This window comes from Cephus cinctus, unplaced genomic scaffold (assembly GCF_000341935.2).
Source record: "Cephus cinctus unplaced genomic scaffold, Ccin1 Ccin1_scaffold0269, whole genome shotgun sequence".
NCBI lineage: Eukaryota > Metazoa > Arthropoda > Insecta > Hymenoptera > Cephidae > Cephus > Cephus cinctus.
Window position 1 is genome coordinate 183,136 of NW_014332979.1, and position 15,906 is coordinate 199,041.

Here is a 15,906-nt window from a genome sequence, read left to right on the forward strand (position 1 = left end):
CCGCCAAGTAGTACTCGATAAGGAATTATCTACAGTTTTATTAATTATTAATTGACCATTAAATCATAATCAACTACGGGAAGCAGTAGTAATGTAAAAGAGTAGTGAAAACGTTATAAGAAATTTTGAAAATACAATTAAAATGATGGGCCAGTGCTAGATCATATAATAGGCAAACATGTAGTGACTTATGTACTTGTCCTCCATAATCTGATACCAATACTTTTTATTAGAGGAATATACAGCACTCCTGTACTTAGCGTGGTTTTTTACATTGGTTATCGTGAGATACATTTTGGATGCGCGGGATCTTCTCCTTTCCGAATTCCCTTCTCGGCCGCTAATAAATTGGATCAACCCGACTGCTGATGAGTTCTATGAGTTGTCTAGATACTGGCTTTACTTTCCCAACTCTAATCTAAGATCTTGAGTGGATTTACGTTAACCCCGCCCGGTGCAAATTTATTTACGGGTCCCGTGCATTCGGCTTGGCGTATCGATCGAAAATATCAGCGAGCTTATTGATCTTCTAACTAAACCTAATCGAATCTAACCCTAACCAGCACTCAGCTACTTTTAAAACGTTATCCTTCATCTGCGTACCCAGTGTGCACCCTCCTTTACGTTTTCATAAAATCAAACATCGATAATCACCACACAATTCGGTGTGGATAATAATATTAACAGTTATTATTCACACCGAAATTTACGGTTTCACTGATAACCACGTGTCATGCGTTTATCTAATTTTCAATTTTCACGGATTGTTTTAGATTGAAAATTCACTAAAGAAAATTCAATGAAATTCACTGCTAAATCAGTAGTTTCGTATTACAAGAACCCTATCGTGTTCATTGTGACGTCACCAAATTGTCAAATTGTCAAATTGCCATGTTGCGTGTGAGTCGCTACTGGTGATACTAACGAACAGTGAATTGATGCAGCTTCCAACGGTATTATGATAATGTGATAATTTTTTTTTGTGATATTATACAAGTCAAGCCTGTATGTATATATTGATACAATCGTTTGTCATAATAGTAATTTTACATTTCCACATGTTCAGAGTTATTCATGACAAACGTACCAACTGAAGAAGTCATGACTTAAAATGCACCTATTTAAACAAAATTTTTCAATTGGTAATCTTATCTCTATAATTACCGGTAAAAGTCACATCAGATACTCATATTGCTCTAGTATATATAAAAATATTTTTTTTCTATGTACCGATTCAATCAGAGGTATGTCGATTTAAATAATTTATTTAGTAAAATTACACTGATTCTCAGTGATATATTTACCACCGTGATTTTTCCTGACCTCGTAATCAGCGAGTATTCACTGATTCACTTTTAGAGAGCACAAATGTGTATAATTGCAATACATACAGTCACACGTGAATAGATACGTAGATAAAGGAGCGCGATGCGCTTTTCTTTACTCATATCACGTGGTACAATGTGTAACATATAGTATGTGTTTGGACCAATGGTTCAGGATGTGGTACACGACTCGCAACCGCTACGGGAAAGCATGAATTTTTATGAGTTTAGGAAATTAATTTGCGTTTTTCGTTAAGCCGGGCTTAGCACCGCGGTAATTAATTGCGCTGATTGCGTTGCATCATTGATGAACGGTTCTGGGCTGTACCGCCAGTTTCGCTTTACGCCATTTCAATCCTCCGTACTTCCTCTGCCCTCTTTCCATTTCCCACGTCGCGCGCTTCTGCTCTTTACCTGCCTAGCTTCGTTTGGTATCGCTTTCGATTACATTAACGTACATCGTCTAATGCGATTTACCGACAAAACTTGGCCCACGCCTACTTACAAGTATATCAAATATCCCAGAAGCAAATTACGAACACGAAAGAAATTTAACGAAGTACCTATGACTACTTGTAATCGCTGCACGAGTAGAACGTGATACTTAGGTGTCTCCTTTGTATCGAAAATCACAGGATTGTGGCCCCTTCAAACCGCGCTTTGCTCGTTTAGCTGGAGATATTGTTATTATTGAAAAAAAAAATTAACAGACAGATTACTGTATTCTTACTTGTTTACCTCATATTTTACGTCCTTAATCCAATGATGAATTTCGAATATTCTCCATATAAAATTTATCATAATCCCATCATACCCTGTATCGTTAAAACGGATCGTATATTGTTAATGATCGTAATACCGCTGCTTTTCTTATAGACACAAGCTATTCAGCTTACCATCCAGCTCTTCACGGGGTGGGCGAGGATTCCTTCGTAAGAAGAAAACAAAGGAGGAACAGGACGACTTTTACTCTTCAGCAACTCGAGGAATTAGAGTCGGCGTTCGCGCAGACTCACTATCCGGATGTCTTTACCAGAGAAGATCTAGCCATGAAGATCAACTTAACGGAGGCCAGAGTTCAGGTACGTTTACTCAACGGTTCCCGTGAAAATTCCTTTAAGGCTGTAACGGATCTCGAGATTCTTGCGTAAGAGGATGATTCGAGTTAGCGTGAAGTAGATCGATCTTTGAACGGGGAAGGGGATGACACATTGGCACGAAGACAAGGGCGTACCATGCGGGAGCTTGAGGCCCCATGGGGCGAGCTGACACCCCCGACCTGACATAATCTTCTGACGTGGTAAGCCAGTAATCTTCGGGATTAGTTTGTGCTCTGCTAGGAACTAGGCAGGCCGAACGAGTTTTTCGTTAAAAATCCACTGCTTAGGAACTCCTTAAAGTATAAACTGCCAAATCTAATCGTTATTTCATCTGATCTCGTTTCACTTCGTTACAGATAGCACTACGTTGATTCACTCCGCACCTGGAATCTCCTTGTAATTGGGGAATATCAGGGACACCCTTACCATTTCTTTCTTCTTTCGAAACAAGTATTTTTTACGTTTATATGTATGATTCGTAAGAAAAAGTGTAACGGTACTAATTATTGTTTTTCTTTCGTATCGTGGTTTTTTTGTTAGGCCTATACCGGTTGAACCCAGTGAGAGATAGCCACGTGGGTTACCATATAAACTTACAAGAAATATGTTTGAGAGCACTGGAAACTACTCGCGATGTCGAATCGCAATGATTGTGAATCGCCCGAATGTCACGTTTAATTTTTACTCAAACCCCCCAGAGCTTACTGTACTTACTATTGTGACGCAATCACAAAGAGAAGTTTTTGAAGGGAAAAAATAATTTGGGAATCTTAAAGAAATCATCAGACATTTTTTCATACCTTTTGCATCTTGTGCGAAATAATCTTTGTAAGATTTCACCTTAATTTTTATACTACTCCATACAAAAGTGCAATATAAAGGAGCGCTGATCGTATGGATGTCTAGTGCAGTTAGATGAAATTTATAGTTTAAAGTCAATTATTTCATAATTCACGTGAAAGAAATTGGTCGGGGTACCAGCAGTTTTCAGGCTCCTGAAGGAAACGTCATTCCAATTAAGTGCACAATCTTCTTACAAGATACCTTGTGTATAGCAGGGAAAGACGTATGGTAGTAGTATAAAGTATACGTAAATGTTAAGATAAATGTATATCAGATTGTGAAGGGATAAAGACCCTACAAAAAATTTCGTTATGAAAATCCATCGCCATGGAGGTCTTAACTAAGCATAGTCGAGATCTGTAGGAGCCCTAGACTTAAGGAAGAACATTTTTACTAGGCGAGTGACGGCACGCCTCAGCGTGCAAAGATAGAGGCCGTACATTATTACACTGCGCATGGGAATGTATATAAGGGGCGAAAATGTGGTCGTAAATTTCAAGCTCCGTGTTATTGCAATTTATCGTAAAATCCTTGCTCCGCCGTGCAAAAGGAAGAACTCACGATAGCAAAAGGCAAAGGCAGAGGAGTATAATGGATCATCTAGTGGGATGTGGGAGGTAGGGGAAAGGCGATGGAAGGACAAGGGGAGGGGGTCGGGTGCATGACGCAATTACGGCGCAGACTCATTGTTTCATTAGCGAAGACAAAGGGAATCTGGAATAATGGACAAATAGGCGCGTTTATGTAGTGCCGTTCTCTCCTACTCCAATTAGGAGCTCCTGGTAGAGGGGGGCCGAGCAAAGGCACGTTCTACGCGCGTCACAGATTACGAGCCCACCAGCCTAGTAGGCTACGAGTTTACCAGTCTACCAGTCCACCAGTCCACCGGTCCACCGGTCCTTCAGTCTTTCTGTCCACCCATGTACCTATCTAGCATTCATTTACTTACCTACCTACCCTGTATGCGCCACGCGCCACACGTCACTGCAATTACATTGCATTCACGCACTATCCTCGACTTGCATATAACTTTAGTCAGTTCACGAGTTCAATGGATTCTTTTCGACAATTTGCAAACAAAGCGATCCTTAAGACATCACACGTCGCTTTTTCAAATAATGGAGATACATATATATGTATGTATTCTAAAATAGAAAGGAATATATATTTTATTCCAAAATCATGAACATTGTAACCAAAATTATATGCAGTCACGTGCGGCTTGCTAGAAGTTTCTATGTATTCGATATGCCAGAAGAACACGTTGAAGTCATAGGTTCTTCTACAGGACCCCTGATCCGGGATATCCTACAGCTTGATTTCACACTTTACTTCGTTAAAGATTACGAGGTTGTAGCGCGATATTACTAGTACTTGAAATATTTCAAAATAACTGTAGTAGGTACTTCAGTTTAGACTAGAATGATGAGTTTACTGATAAATTCATTGACTCATACGGTTCTTGCGAGTTGACATTGAAGGTGTTTACGTTGAAGATAGAATTTCCTCGTATGATTGAGGCTTATGAAAGAGGGTATATACGTTCTGGGATGTCATGCTGTTTATGGACCATGTCTTTATGATTCATGATGCCATTCAATGTATTTCAAATTTGTGTTCTATTACTTATCATTGGGCGCTATGTGTAGTTATAGTGATACAATATTTTAATGTTATAGCATTGATAACTTTTGCTTGGTTGCGAGATTTGATTGCTTTTTCTTCGAGTCTTTTGTTTTCCTCGTTTACTTGCGTATCTTATATATTATATGATTATCTTGTTAACGTGTTTGAGATCTTAACAATAGGTTAAGTAGGCAGTAGTTTTGGTACGGTTCAGAATCGTAATTGAGATAAGTGTCGAAATACTTTTCCAATCAAATCTTTTTAAATTGATCCCATTGTATACTGCTGTAATATATTGAGTTAACTACTTATCGCTAGAATATTTATATTTACAATATATAAATTTTAGTTAGCTTCCAAAGCTGCTATTTTATAGGAAATTTAATTGCTTGAGTCCCTTCGCTGGATTTCAGTTTGTCCAGAGGCACTTGGAACCACGCTCGCTCGCGCTCGGCAATTGTTTTCTTCGAACTGACAGCTGTCATTACGTCCGATGACACTTCGAATCTTTCGACTGTGTGTATTTGTGTAGTTCGCGCCATTTAATTATTTCCGATTGTAAATGACTTCGATTATTACATGAATATTGCTTGTGGGTCAAAAATGAGAATAGAGACTTTTTTAATGTAGCGAATCATCTGACGAAACTTAGCCTGCCGTCGGACGTATTTTGACGGCTGTCAAAATTTGATAATCGTGAAAAATTTCAGACAGTAATTTGCAATGTGTACTACTATCTTCTTCAGCTCATCGGTTCGATAGCCAAGTATCCCAGACTAACTTTTCTGATATCCATGTGTTTCTACCATTGGTTTCCGTGAACAGATTTCTTTTGTTGCTCCCTATATCCAAAGGCTTCTGATTATCGCTTCTTATGCTCGGGTCTTCTGAATATCGGAATCCCGGCTATCACTGTATGTCCAAATTATCCTGATCATCTTTTGCCATTATTCTGATACCCCAAATCATTGTTCCGTGTGCCAAAATATCTTCTCTGTGGATGCCTGGACACTTCTGATCATTAGTCTTTATTTAAAAGTATCACAATCATCGTCTCAAGTGCTCAGGTATTTCGGATCGTCATTTTTCATGCGCTTATAATTCTGATCACACACTTTCCTGTGATTAGGTTTTCGACGTGTTTAGAGTATTGTTCTTTATATCCAAGTTCGGAGCGTCTAAATATGCCTGTACTATAGCTGAATTAAAATTATTTGATGATATCAATAAATTAATAATACTCTTTCGTAAAAACAGTATTTTTATTCGCATTCACGTTGGGAATTCATCGTTTCAACTTCGCGAAATTCGACTCTCAGGCTATCTGACAACGAAGTAATGAATTTCCAATGATAATTCCAATACAGCTTTCAGAAAAAACGTATCCTCATCTATCTGTATCACCAAATAAATTTACCTTACCCCTCTTCGCTTACTGCCAATATCATATTTGTATATTATATCGGTATAGCACGAATACGGTTCAAAATGGATACCGTGGGATAAATTTATTTTTGAAACCTTGATAAACAAACATCGAGGTGCAACAACTTTAATCGCTAAATAACTTTGATTTACAGATTCTATCTGAATTAACGTTTTCCACTACGTTTGTTGCATACTTAAATTCTTTACAGATAATTTTTTTAAAAATATGTATATCAATTTGAAAACATATACAATCAAAGGAGTCTTATAAAAGTATATATATCTTAAATTTGAAAAAAAAATAAAATAAAATCGCGTGTCAAGGATTTTAATCAAGGACCTATTTAATCAACAATTGAATTTGATAAAAAAATTTTGTCCGCCAGTGTATATTTGTAAAAATATTTTCAAGAGTACAAAGATTACTGTTCACAGAAGTATTAAAGATTTATACGATTTGGAATAATTGCAATTATCAGAAAAGTCGTAAAATAATCGAGTAAATAAACTACGGGATCAAATGCCTAAGGGTATGGCGTATAAGTATATACTGTGGTAAGCCGCACCATTATTGACATATTTAGGATTAAATTCGTATTGAAAAGAAGGAAAAAATGGGGAGAGAAGAGGGGTTCGCGTGAGTCCCACGGGAGCCGTGGCTTTGTTCCCAGCTATTACTCGCCCCTGCATAACCCTTAGGATATTATTATACCTCCCGACAGGCACCCCATCCCATCCCCTAAAACCACTCCTAAACCCACCGCCGAAGCCACGCTCGTCGTGTTTATTTTATTAAAGTATATCCCGAGAATTGCAAAATTTCTCAAACTGAAATATCTAAATGATCCCAAGAAACTGACTCTACCCCAGCAAGTACAACTACGGCCAAGAATCGTCCTCGTCGCTTTCAGCCGATGAATTTAACAAAATTTGTACTCCGAAGCAACACTTGATTCTTATAACATTACTCTTATGGGAATCCCTAGGAATTCTTTCCTCATACATAAATGAGTATTGCAATATCGAATCAATTTGAAGATATTGAATTACAACTGAACCAGGTTAATCGATTATGTTTTCTACCTGTTATCATTCGATGGTTAATATTTATCTGAAATACTTTTGAAAAGTATTAACTTTTTTACAATATCAATTCAACGATTTCAACATTCCGGCATATACGTAAACTAACGTAAGCTCCCATAATTTTTTGGAAATTAGTGATAGAATTTCCAAATTGTACGAGTGGTAAAAATTATTGTAGGTACTTCGGTTCAAGCGTTTCGATAAATTAGATAAGATTCGAATTATTTTCTTTACAGCGAAGACAATCCACTATGTATATATATTGTATTTAAAAATTTAACACGGCTCGATTAAAAAATTGTAGCTATAAATACTATCAGAGTAGATCGATCTTATACAGATTACAAAGATACTCTCCCGATAGGATTTCACGATAATTTATACAACGGCATTACGAAATAATGTTATTTATAACGCCAAGTTAGGATTTCTAGTTTGCATTTTACTGGACGAACCCGGTCAGACTGCGGGGTATAATAAAGTCCATTGCAGTTGGCATTACGTCAAGTTAGCCTCGTTAGCGGAACTCGAGCTTTTTAAAAAGCCCTCAACGCCGCGGCAGCGGTTGCTTCTGGCTCGTTGAACATGCACCAGTCCTTCCTTTACTTCGCTACTTCCTGAATTGTTCCTTAGCCTCAGGTGCACGTATACCCAGTCATGGTTTACACAATATGCTCTCGTTCAAGACACTTTCGACATTCACCTAACTTCCTACGTGCTTGTTCTTCCTTTATTCCGCCTATTCGCCGTCTATTCCATATTGTCTACATCTTCTCAAAATGTATGCACTCCCCTGTGGTAGATCTTCTTTTCCTGTGTCTTCTGTGCTTTGATGTGAAATTCTGCGAAATGCGACAACTTGAAGTCACTTGAAAAAAATATTATATTCAGTACCAAATGCCAATAAACTTTTGTATGGTGAAGAATGGGTTAAGATAATTTAATTAAGCAACTGCGTAGGATTTTTGGATTCTTCAATATAGGATGAGATCAGGAAGAAATTGTATAACTGATGTAAAATTTTGGCAGGTGTGGTTCCAAAATCGTCGTGCAAAATGGCGCAAGAGCGAGAGGCTGAAAGAGGAACAAAGGAAACGAGAAGGCGCTGGAAGCGGCAGCGCCGGTAGCGTCGGTGGAAGCGCTGGCAGTGCCGGTACTGGTGGAACGACTGGGAACAGTTTGGACGCTGGCGTCCTGGCACCGATCTCAGGAGGTCCAAGTCCTACAGGAGTTGGAGAGACTGAGGTGGGCAGTGGCGAGGGCGAGGAAGCGGGCCCGGAGGGTGGCTCCAGAAGTCCGAGCACGACATCCGCTTCCGTGAGTCCGAGGCCCCAGCAGCCGCAGAGTCAGCCGTCCCTGGGTGGCGTCGCGACGCCCCCGCCGAATCCCATAAGAGCGCCGCCACTTCCTAACAGCACTGTCGGGGGCCTCGGACCCCCTGTCGAGAGGTGAGAGTCGTATTTACGTCTTTAGGAAATATCACTGCCCCTATAAAGCATCCCTCTCTAGTTTCATCCCCCATTCGGCCAGGAGCGTCGCCACTCGACAGCTCCCCCCATGACGACCGGAAGCCTGATACGCGCCATTTAACTCTGCACCCCGACTGTAATCGTCGTAATCGTCGCCTCGTTAACTCGCTGCCTCCCGATTTCGTTTACCACCTAGCGTATATGGACGCTAGATTCCATTTACCAGGAACCTTTTTTGATTTCGTTATTTCACCAAAACTTACGAATTTCCATTCTCGCCCCTTGTTTTTTTCTCCCTCAAAGAGCTCAGAGACCTGGAAAGAAATTTTCTATCTAATAATTTTCCACGTGACGTGTCTCCTCTTAAAACTGTAAAAGCAACATTTCAATTTCACTGCTTATTATAAGATTCCTTTTGAGTAAACGTAGTAGTACATCAAAAACTTACAAGTTCTTTTTCCGAGGGGTTATTCACTCAGGAATTAGGTAAAGAAATTTCCTTGTTTCAAAGATGATTTCCATTGATTTCCATTTTACTCATGGCGACCGGTTGAGGTGCGAAGGACAAATCTGTAGAAATAATTTCCATGTAATTTCCAAATGATTTGCATACTATATTATCCGGTAAAACTAAATTTCACTATTATCTGACTGTTAAAACTAATTTTTATTTCGCACTGTACAACTGCTTCTATTTTACTTGTAAAAAGTGCAATATATATTCTATAGTTAATTATCCAACGTTTCTGAAATCGTTTTCTCGGCATGTATTTTCGTAGGACAGAATAAGGAATCTATTTACTTTGAATGTGCGCGCAGCATCTGTAGCTTACGCAAAAAGAAGAGAACGAGACGTGTGTATCCCGAGGCTAAGTAATTCCGAAAACATAGCCGAAGTAATAGAGAGTTGGGAGGGTTTAGGGCGTAGATTGGAATGAGTTATTATAGAAGGAAGGAGGATGCAAGAAGCATGGAAGGTTCCTCCGACGTCTCTACAGTTGTAATTTATTTAAAACCGCTCGCCGTAAATATATCCCCATCATTTATTCAAGCGCCTCGAGCTCGACTGGGGGAAAGCTTTGCCTTCTACGTACCACGTAACACGTAGAGTATAGTATGTACACCCCTTTGCAAGTCACCTTCCACCCCAGAATCTTCCATGTTCTCCATCCCTTCGAGCTGCGCAGATCCGGCGGTTTAATATCATTGAATTTTAAATAAAGATTCTAATGGATTGTCATTATCCGCTTCGTTCTAGAAGCAGCGGATATATATATTTTTTTTCTCAAGTACACTTACCTTAGCCAGAAAGAACTAAATTGCTTAGTTTACAACTCAAGGATAGGACCACATTCTTGTTATAACTTTCCACAGTACAGAAGATACATAGCAATGACAGATCGTCGCCTAGTGCTAGTCGCCCTTGAGTTTCTCTCTCATTGCTGCCAAAAGAGAATGCGAAGGATTTCTGATCTGTGATTTCTACTAATTTCCATCCTCATTCGATATCGCTGTTTTTATTATCTCCTGGCTTTAAATTACTGCTTACGAATTTTTCCACAAACTGAAAACACTTTATTATTACATACCCAAGTTTTACAGGAATTTGCTAAATCTTGAGTTCTCATAGCATATTCCCAATTCAAAATTCTTTTTAATCTTCGCTCGATACAAGATTATCATTTTTTTTACCCAGTACAGTTCCAATTACTTTACGTTTAAACACGCCTGATTTGTACCCCGTTTAAGAGCCTCACTGATATATTATGGAGAAAGGCAAAACCCTGCGAATCCCTGGGCACATTGTTCTCGCCAATATTAATGAAGCCTAAAGAAACGCAAGGGAATGAATCACTAGTACGTTTGTTTGGGATTCCAATCTGGCCTGGACGCTACGACAGGCAGATACGCAATACAGAGAATTTTCGAGGCCCGGGAGCAAGACTGCCTGAACGCTGTACTGTATGTGAAAACACCTGTACACAGGTATATTCTGTATAATGCATAAGGGAGGTAAGCGCACGTAAGCAGGGCAACTGTATGCCGGGAAACGCGACTAATTGCTGCTAATTATCGCGCTTACCACGGTTCAATTCCCTCCGTCTCCCTACCCACCTTCACCGACGCCCTTACCACCACTGTCACGAGTGACTGAAACACCAGTGACGTCTATGAAACCTCCGACGCCCTCATTGGCCCACCCCAATAGAAGTCGTGTCTCGACTTTACTCTATGTGCCTTGGCCACCCCCATCATCTTCACGACCGCCAACCACATTTCAGTCAGATGCCTCCAGCCTCGTTACCGTTGATTAAACAATATTTGCCATTAATATTTGAGATGATCATCCGCACCTCAGAGTCAGAGCGAGATCCAGGAACCAAGTTGTTTACCTTCTTAATTGGATTATCAGCGCGATACTGCGTATCCGTTAGGCCGATTTAAGCTTTTTCCATTTTCTTCTTTTGCCAAATATGTTACCATTATTGCTCATTTTTTGGATTTGTTTTTTTTTCACGTAATACGCCTGTCGCCTCTTATGCAGAATCTCATAAGTCTTGTTACGGAAGGCTTTACAAAGCACCGCTTCATGTCGTAATTGATACATGCGTGAGATAAAATTTTCGCGGGATTTTCGCGAAAGCATCGATTACGAATATTTTAATTCTTAGAAATATTTCAATTAAAATCAATTAACGTTAACAATATTGTGACAGTTTTTCATTCATTTTTGTATAAATCGCAGTGTGGGTCGGTAAAGAAGTTTGTACAGCGCAAGTGTTCTATTTTCTTAAAATATATTTCAATACGTAGCGAAACGCGTCAATGTTCGTTAGGCACGTCAGAGTGCGATGGTGAAGTTGTTACGGCGAAAAACTAGATGGTACTTCATTATTTTTAATTAACTTTGCATTCTGGCCAAGATGCTTGTACATTAATATTGATTTGAAAGTTTTATCATCGTCGATTACAATATGCTTTCATACAAGCGCTGATACTTAATATCTTTTATAATACGAGTAACCTTATTTTGTTAAAGAATTTTTTATAAATCAAACAAAAAGTTGCCATATTTAAAATTATGCCGTAAAAGGTAAATGATGAATCAGTTTTACAGAAATGTCTGTAAGCATCTGCATCTATGTTGCCATCATACGTGAGTGGTATTGGCTTTCAATGTTAATTATTCAAAAAAGGGTGAACAATTAGATAATCCAATTAACTAATAAATATTTGACATGAAAATATTTAATATTTAATTTTTCCATTTTCTCATACACAGGTACCGCTATGAAAACAGTAAAAATTGATATAGAGTACTTTATAACCTATGGTAATACCAATAATACTGAGATCAAATATAATTTTAAAAGCAAGCTATTTATGTCTTACAGTAGCCCAGGAGCGGGATTCAGGCCAGTGGAGCCACCGACGTCCCTGTTCTTCTCGCCGCATCTTGCAGCTCAATTCTCGCCGCCGTTGTTCGGTAAAATGAGCAGTGGAGGAACATCGTTGACTTCCGGGTCCCCCTGGACATCCAGCGACCACCGAGCAAGCACTCTCCAGGACATGCTGTCTTGGTCGCCAGCCGGTTGGCCTGCGTCCCTTTGCGGATGTTGCAAGCCAGGTAGTGGCGATCTTCATCGAACAAGTAGCCTTGCGGAACTGCGTAGAAAAGCTCATGAACATTCGACGGCCTCGGCTCTTCTCGGAGGCCTTGCTGGGTTTCCCGGCGGGCTTCCGCTACCACTTCCGCTTCCACTTCTGCCACCTTTACTCAGTCTCTCTAGGAGGCCTGAACATCATCATCATCTACCGGCAGTCGTTCATCAAATACAACCCACGAACAAGGATGATCCTTAGAACAAGATGATACCTACACGTCGTGTTCTTAAGAAGCAGAGATAAACGATTCCTCTTGTTTGACTAGATTGTTCTAATTTTATCTTTTTGGAAATTCCTATAGCGACTCAAAATTCGAAGTAAATATTAATACAAGATCTGACCGACAAGAGAGTTTTTTAAATATTTTCCTACGTATAAAAGGTTTGCAGCCGACTAGCACCAGCTGGTACGATCCTTGTGTTCTTTACAATTTCCTGTTTTCCAGTATAAACTCGTCACGATGTAAAATTCATTGAAAATTTAATTTCAACAGTCGCCACCAGGTGGCGACGCTTCACATTTTTACGCTGTAATATTTCAATGTTTTTTTTCGTGAAAAATAAAAAGTACAATGGTTTATGCTAATTAAATACAAAAAAATATTGCCAGACGATTGGCGATCTCTGCTTCAAAAACAAGGGACTTCTTATTTTTAATTTAACTTTAATGCAGTATGTTAATCGTAGTATACGGAGGCACAAGTTATTAGCATGAACCATTCCTGAGGACCAACTTGTGCCTGCTTACACCGTGACAATAGGAATCGCATCCTCGCAAGGAGTAGTGTAGTCGTGCTGTATTTATCGAGTTCAGAACATGCCTGGCTTCGATCGTATTGTCATTTCTCGAAATGGTATCACCGACCACCGTTCCTTTGAGAAATAAAAATCAAATTTTAGACTAACCGTTAAAATATTTGAGCAACAGGAGTCTTCTTACTTAGCCAGTCCATCCAAGATGGATATTCGGAAGAGAACGAAAATTTCAATTTCCAAAACATTATCAACGATCAAACTCCAGGATCCTAAAGATCCTTAGTAAAGTATCCTTAAATGATACACCTGAGAATTCTAAACAAGACATTTTTGCTGTTCGACCATACGAAATAAAATAAAGAATTGGTCTTCGCTGACTATAGTTTCTTTTAATTTTTATATCGAATCCGATAAAAGAAATCCAGGATCCTTTTGAACATTTATGGATTTTGATCGTTCTGTTTCGAGCAAAATCATTTCAATGTCATTTGATCCGTCACAACGATCGTCTAGGACCACGAATTCTGCCAAAGAGTATATTTAAACGAAACCTCGCGTAGAAAAAGCTCTAATTTTAGAGACGTGATAGTAAGTTCTAGAGACCCATGAGAGAGACAGAGAGACGAAAAGAGAGAGCGAGAGAGAGAGAGAGAGAGAGAGAAGAACGTGGATACGAAGGACCAGCTCTCAACGTCAGTACAGGCACGAGGATTCTCTTATCCTAGAACTTTTTACAGAATTTCTGGATAAGTGTGCCTCGACCAGTCTGCCACTTGTTACCGTAACCAAAGCATAGGCCAAAGGACCGTAGAAACTTTATAGTAACCTGTATATTACTCTACGATAATTGTCACTGGTAACATAAAAAAAAATCTAATAATAATAATAATATATACAACATATACATATATAAATAGCAATTATATATATAGCGCACACTATGATAGTTGTACCAAATAAACTTGTTCTCGTGATAAAGGCTCCCCTTATTTGGCGACATTATTTTCCTAATCCAATTTTTGTTCTTTGATTTTAGTTGCAAATTCGCTACGTATTGACATGTGTCTGCCTGCGACTGAAATACTTGTGCAAGGGGCCATCTTTGAATGAGTTTTAAGATAAAAGAGTTTTTTGGACCTGAAATGTTATTCGTGAATTAACTTGTGCTTGTACTTAAAAATTGTTTTAGGCTGTAAAATTCTTTATATACATATATAGGAACAAAAGGCTTGATACTTTCGAACATTCAGATTATAAGTGTAACGATGGCTTATCAATAACGAAAACAGGTAAATGTTCCATCAAACTGTTTCTACGAGAAGAATCAGTATCCCTTACAAATCCATTAATCGATGCTGTGTATCGGTGGATACAGAAAATATTTAGCAAAGCCGCAAATAGAAGGGAGTAATGAAACTGAAATGCATTGCACGTAAATGCCATCGAATTTAAAGATTTAAAGATGATATAGGCTCCGAGCAAGGAAAAAAGAAATCCAGGAGAAATAACCATATTGCAAGTATATTTTTACAACGTTAATATAATATTTGAATATTGCCATTATGTTCTTTAAAAAACAGTAGGCATTTCTGGGATAAGAAAAGAAAATGAATATGGTCTTGTGCCATCGTAGTGCGTTAATCTGTAACAGGGCAGGAACGCGTAAGGGAGTAAAAGCGAGCTAGAAGGAGAAGGAATGCAAAAACCAAAGTAGAGAGAGGGAGAAATATATATGATAAAAAGTGAGGGAAGTAGCAGAGGTTGGGTAGGTCACTGAAGCTGGGAAGGAAGAACACAAGAAGGGGTTGTTGGCAATCAATGCTTCTCATAAGAAAATTTCGCTCTCTCTTATGGAATCATCCCTCTTCCAGGGGTTGCGTCGTTGAACGCGGGGTTGGTCCGGAATGGGCCAATGGGAGGAAAGACGCCATTGATCGGCACGTGGCTCCGGTTGGTTCAGAAGCGAAGGGGGGCGATGGAGGGTTGAAAGGAGAAGAGGGTAGGGAGTCGAGAAAGTATAAACCGAGGGCGAATGCCTAGAGGAACGAGGAGAGGGCATCGCTGGAGCTGCAGAAGGGGTGGCGGCAGACGCGTTCTCTGCACACTCCGTTACACTTACTGGTAAACCGTATTAATCAAGAACATCATGGTTTATTCTCCCACTCTTGATTCACCTCTCCCCCCCCCAACCACCCAACCACCCAAACCGCTCTTGTCTACCCACGAATCCTGTAGACTTTCTCTCAGCACCTCACCCCTCCGACTCCCCGCCGACAACCTAACCTCAATGTAAAAGGGTAGATGGTGGTGGTGCTGGTGCTGGTGGTGGTTGATGAGGATGCGGTGGGGGTTGAAAAGACTGAAGGAAAGTGGGCGCCAGGCCACTTTGCCCAAGACGATTGACTCTTAACGCTGTCGATATTGCTTACTTTTACTAGACGTCTCACTGAAATATACATGACTTTGGCATTCTTGTTTTCTTATTTATTAACGAAAACCTGTTTAGGCATTTTCATGAAGGCGCAATTTTTTCATTGGGTTCTGATAGAACCAAGAGTCGGCTTGTTAAATTTTTGTTTTTGTGTTACTGATATTTGTATGTTTTGAA

General features: G+C 39.4%; 1 protein-coding gene across 2 annotated transcripts in view; it reads left to right on the forward strand.

Moving 5' to 3' along the window:
- Positions 1-14,272, forward strand: part of LOC107266005 (retinal homeobox protein Rx2) — an 18,235-nt gene extending 3,963 nt beyond the window's left edge. Inside the window, exons 2-4 of one of the 2 annotated variants that reach the window (XM_015736025.2) lie at positions 2,202-2,407; positions 8,438-8,856; positions 12,273-14,272. In XM_015736025.2, the coding sequence (XP_015591511.1) occupies positions 2,202-2,407; positions 8,438-8,856; positions 12,273-12,741 (1,094 nt within the window). In that variant the 3' untranslated portion in view covers positions 12,742-14,272. The remainder of the gene's footprint in view (positions 1-2,201; positions 2,408-8,437; positions 8,857-12,272) is intronic. The other variant, XM_015736026.2, reaches the window with a different exon arrangement.
- Positions 14,273-15,906: the final 1,634 nt, after the last annotated feature.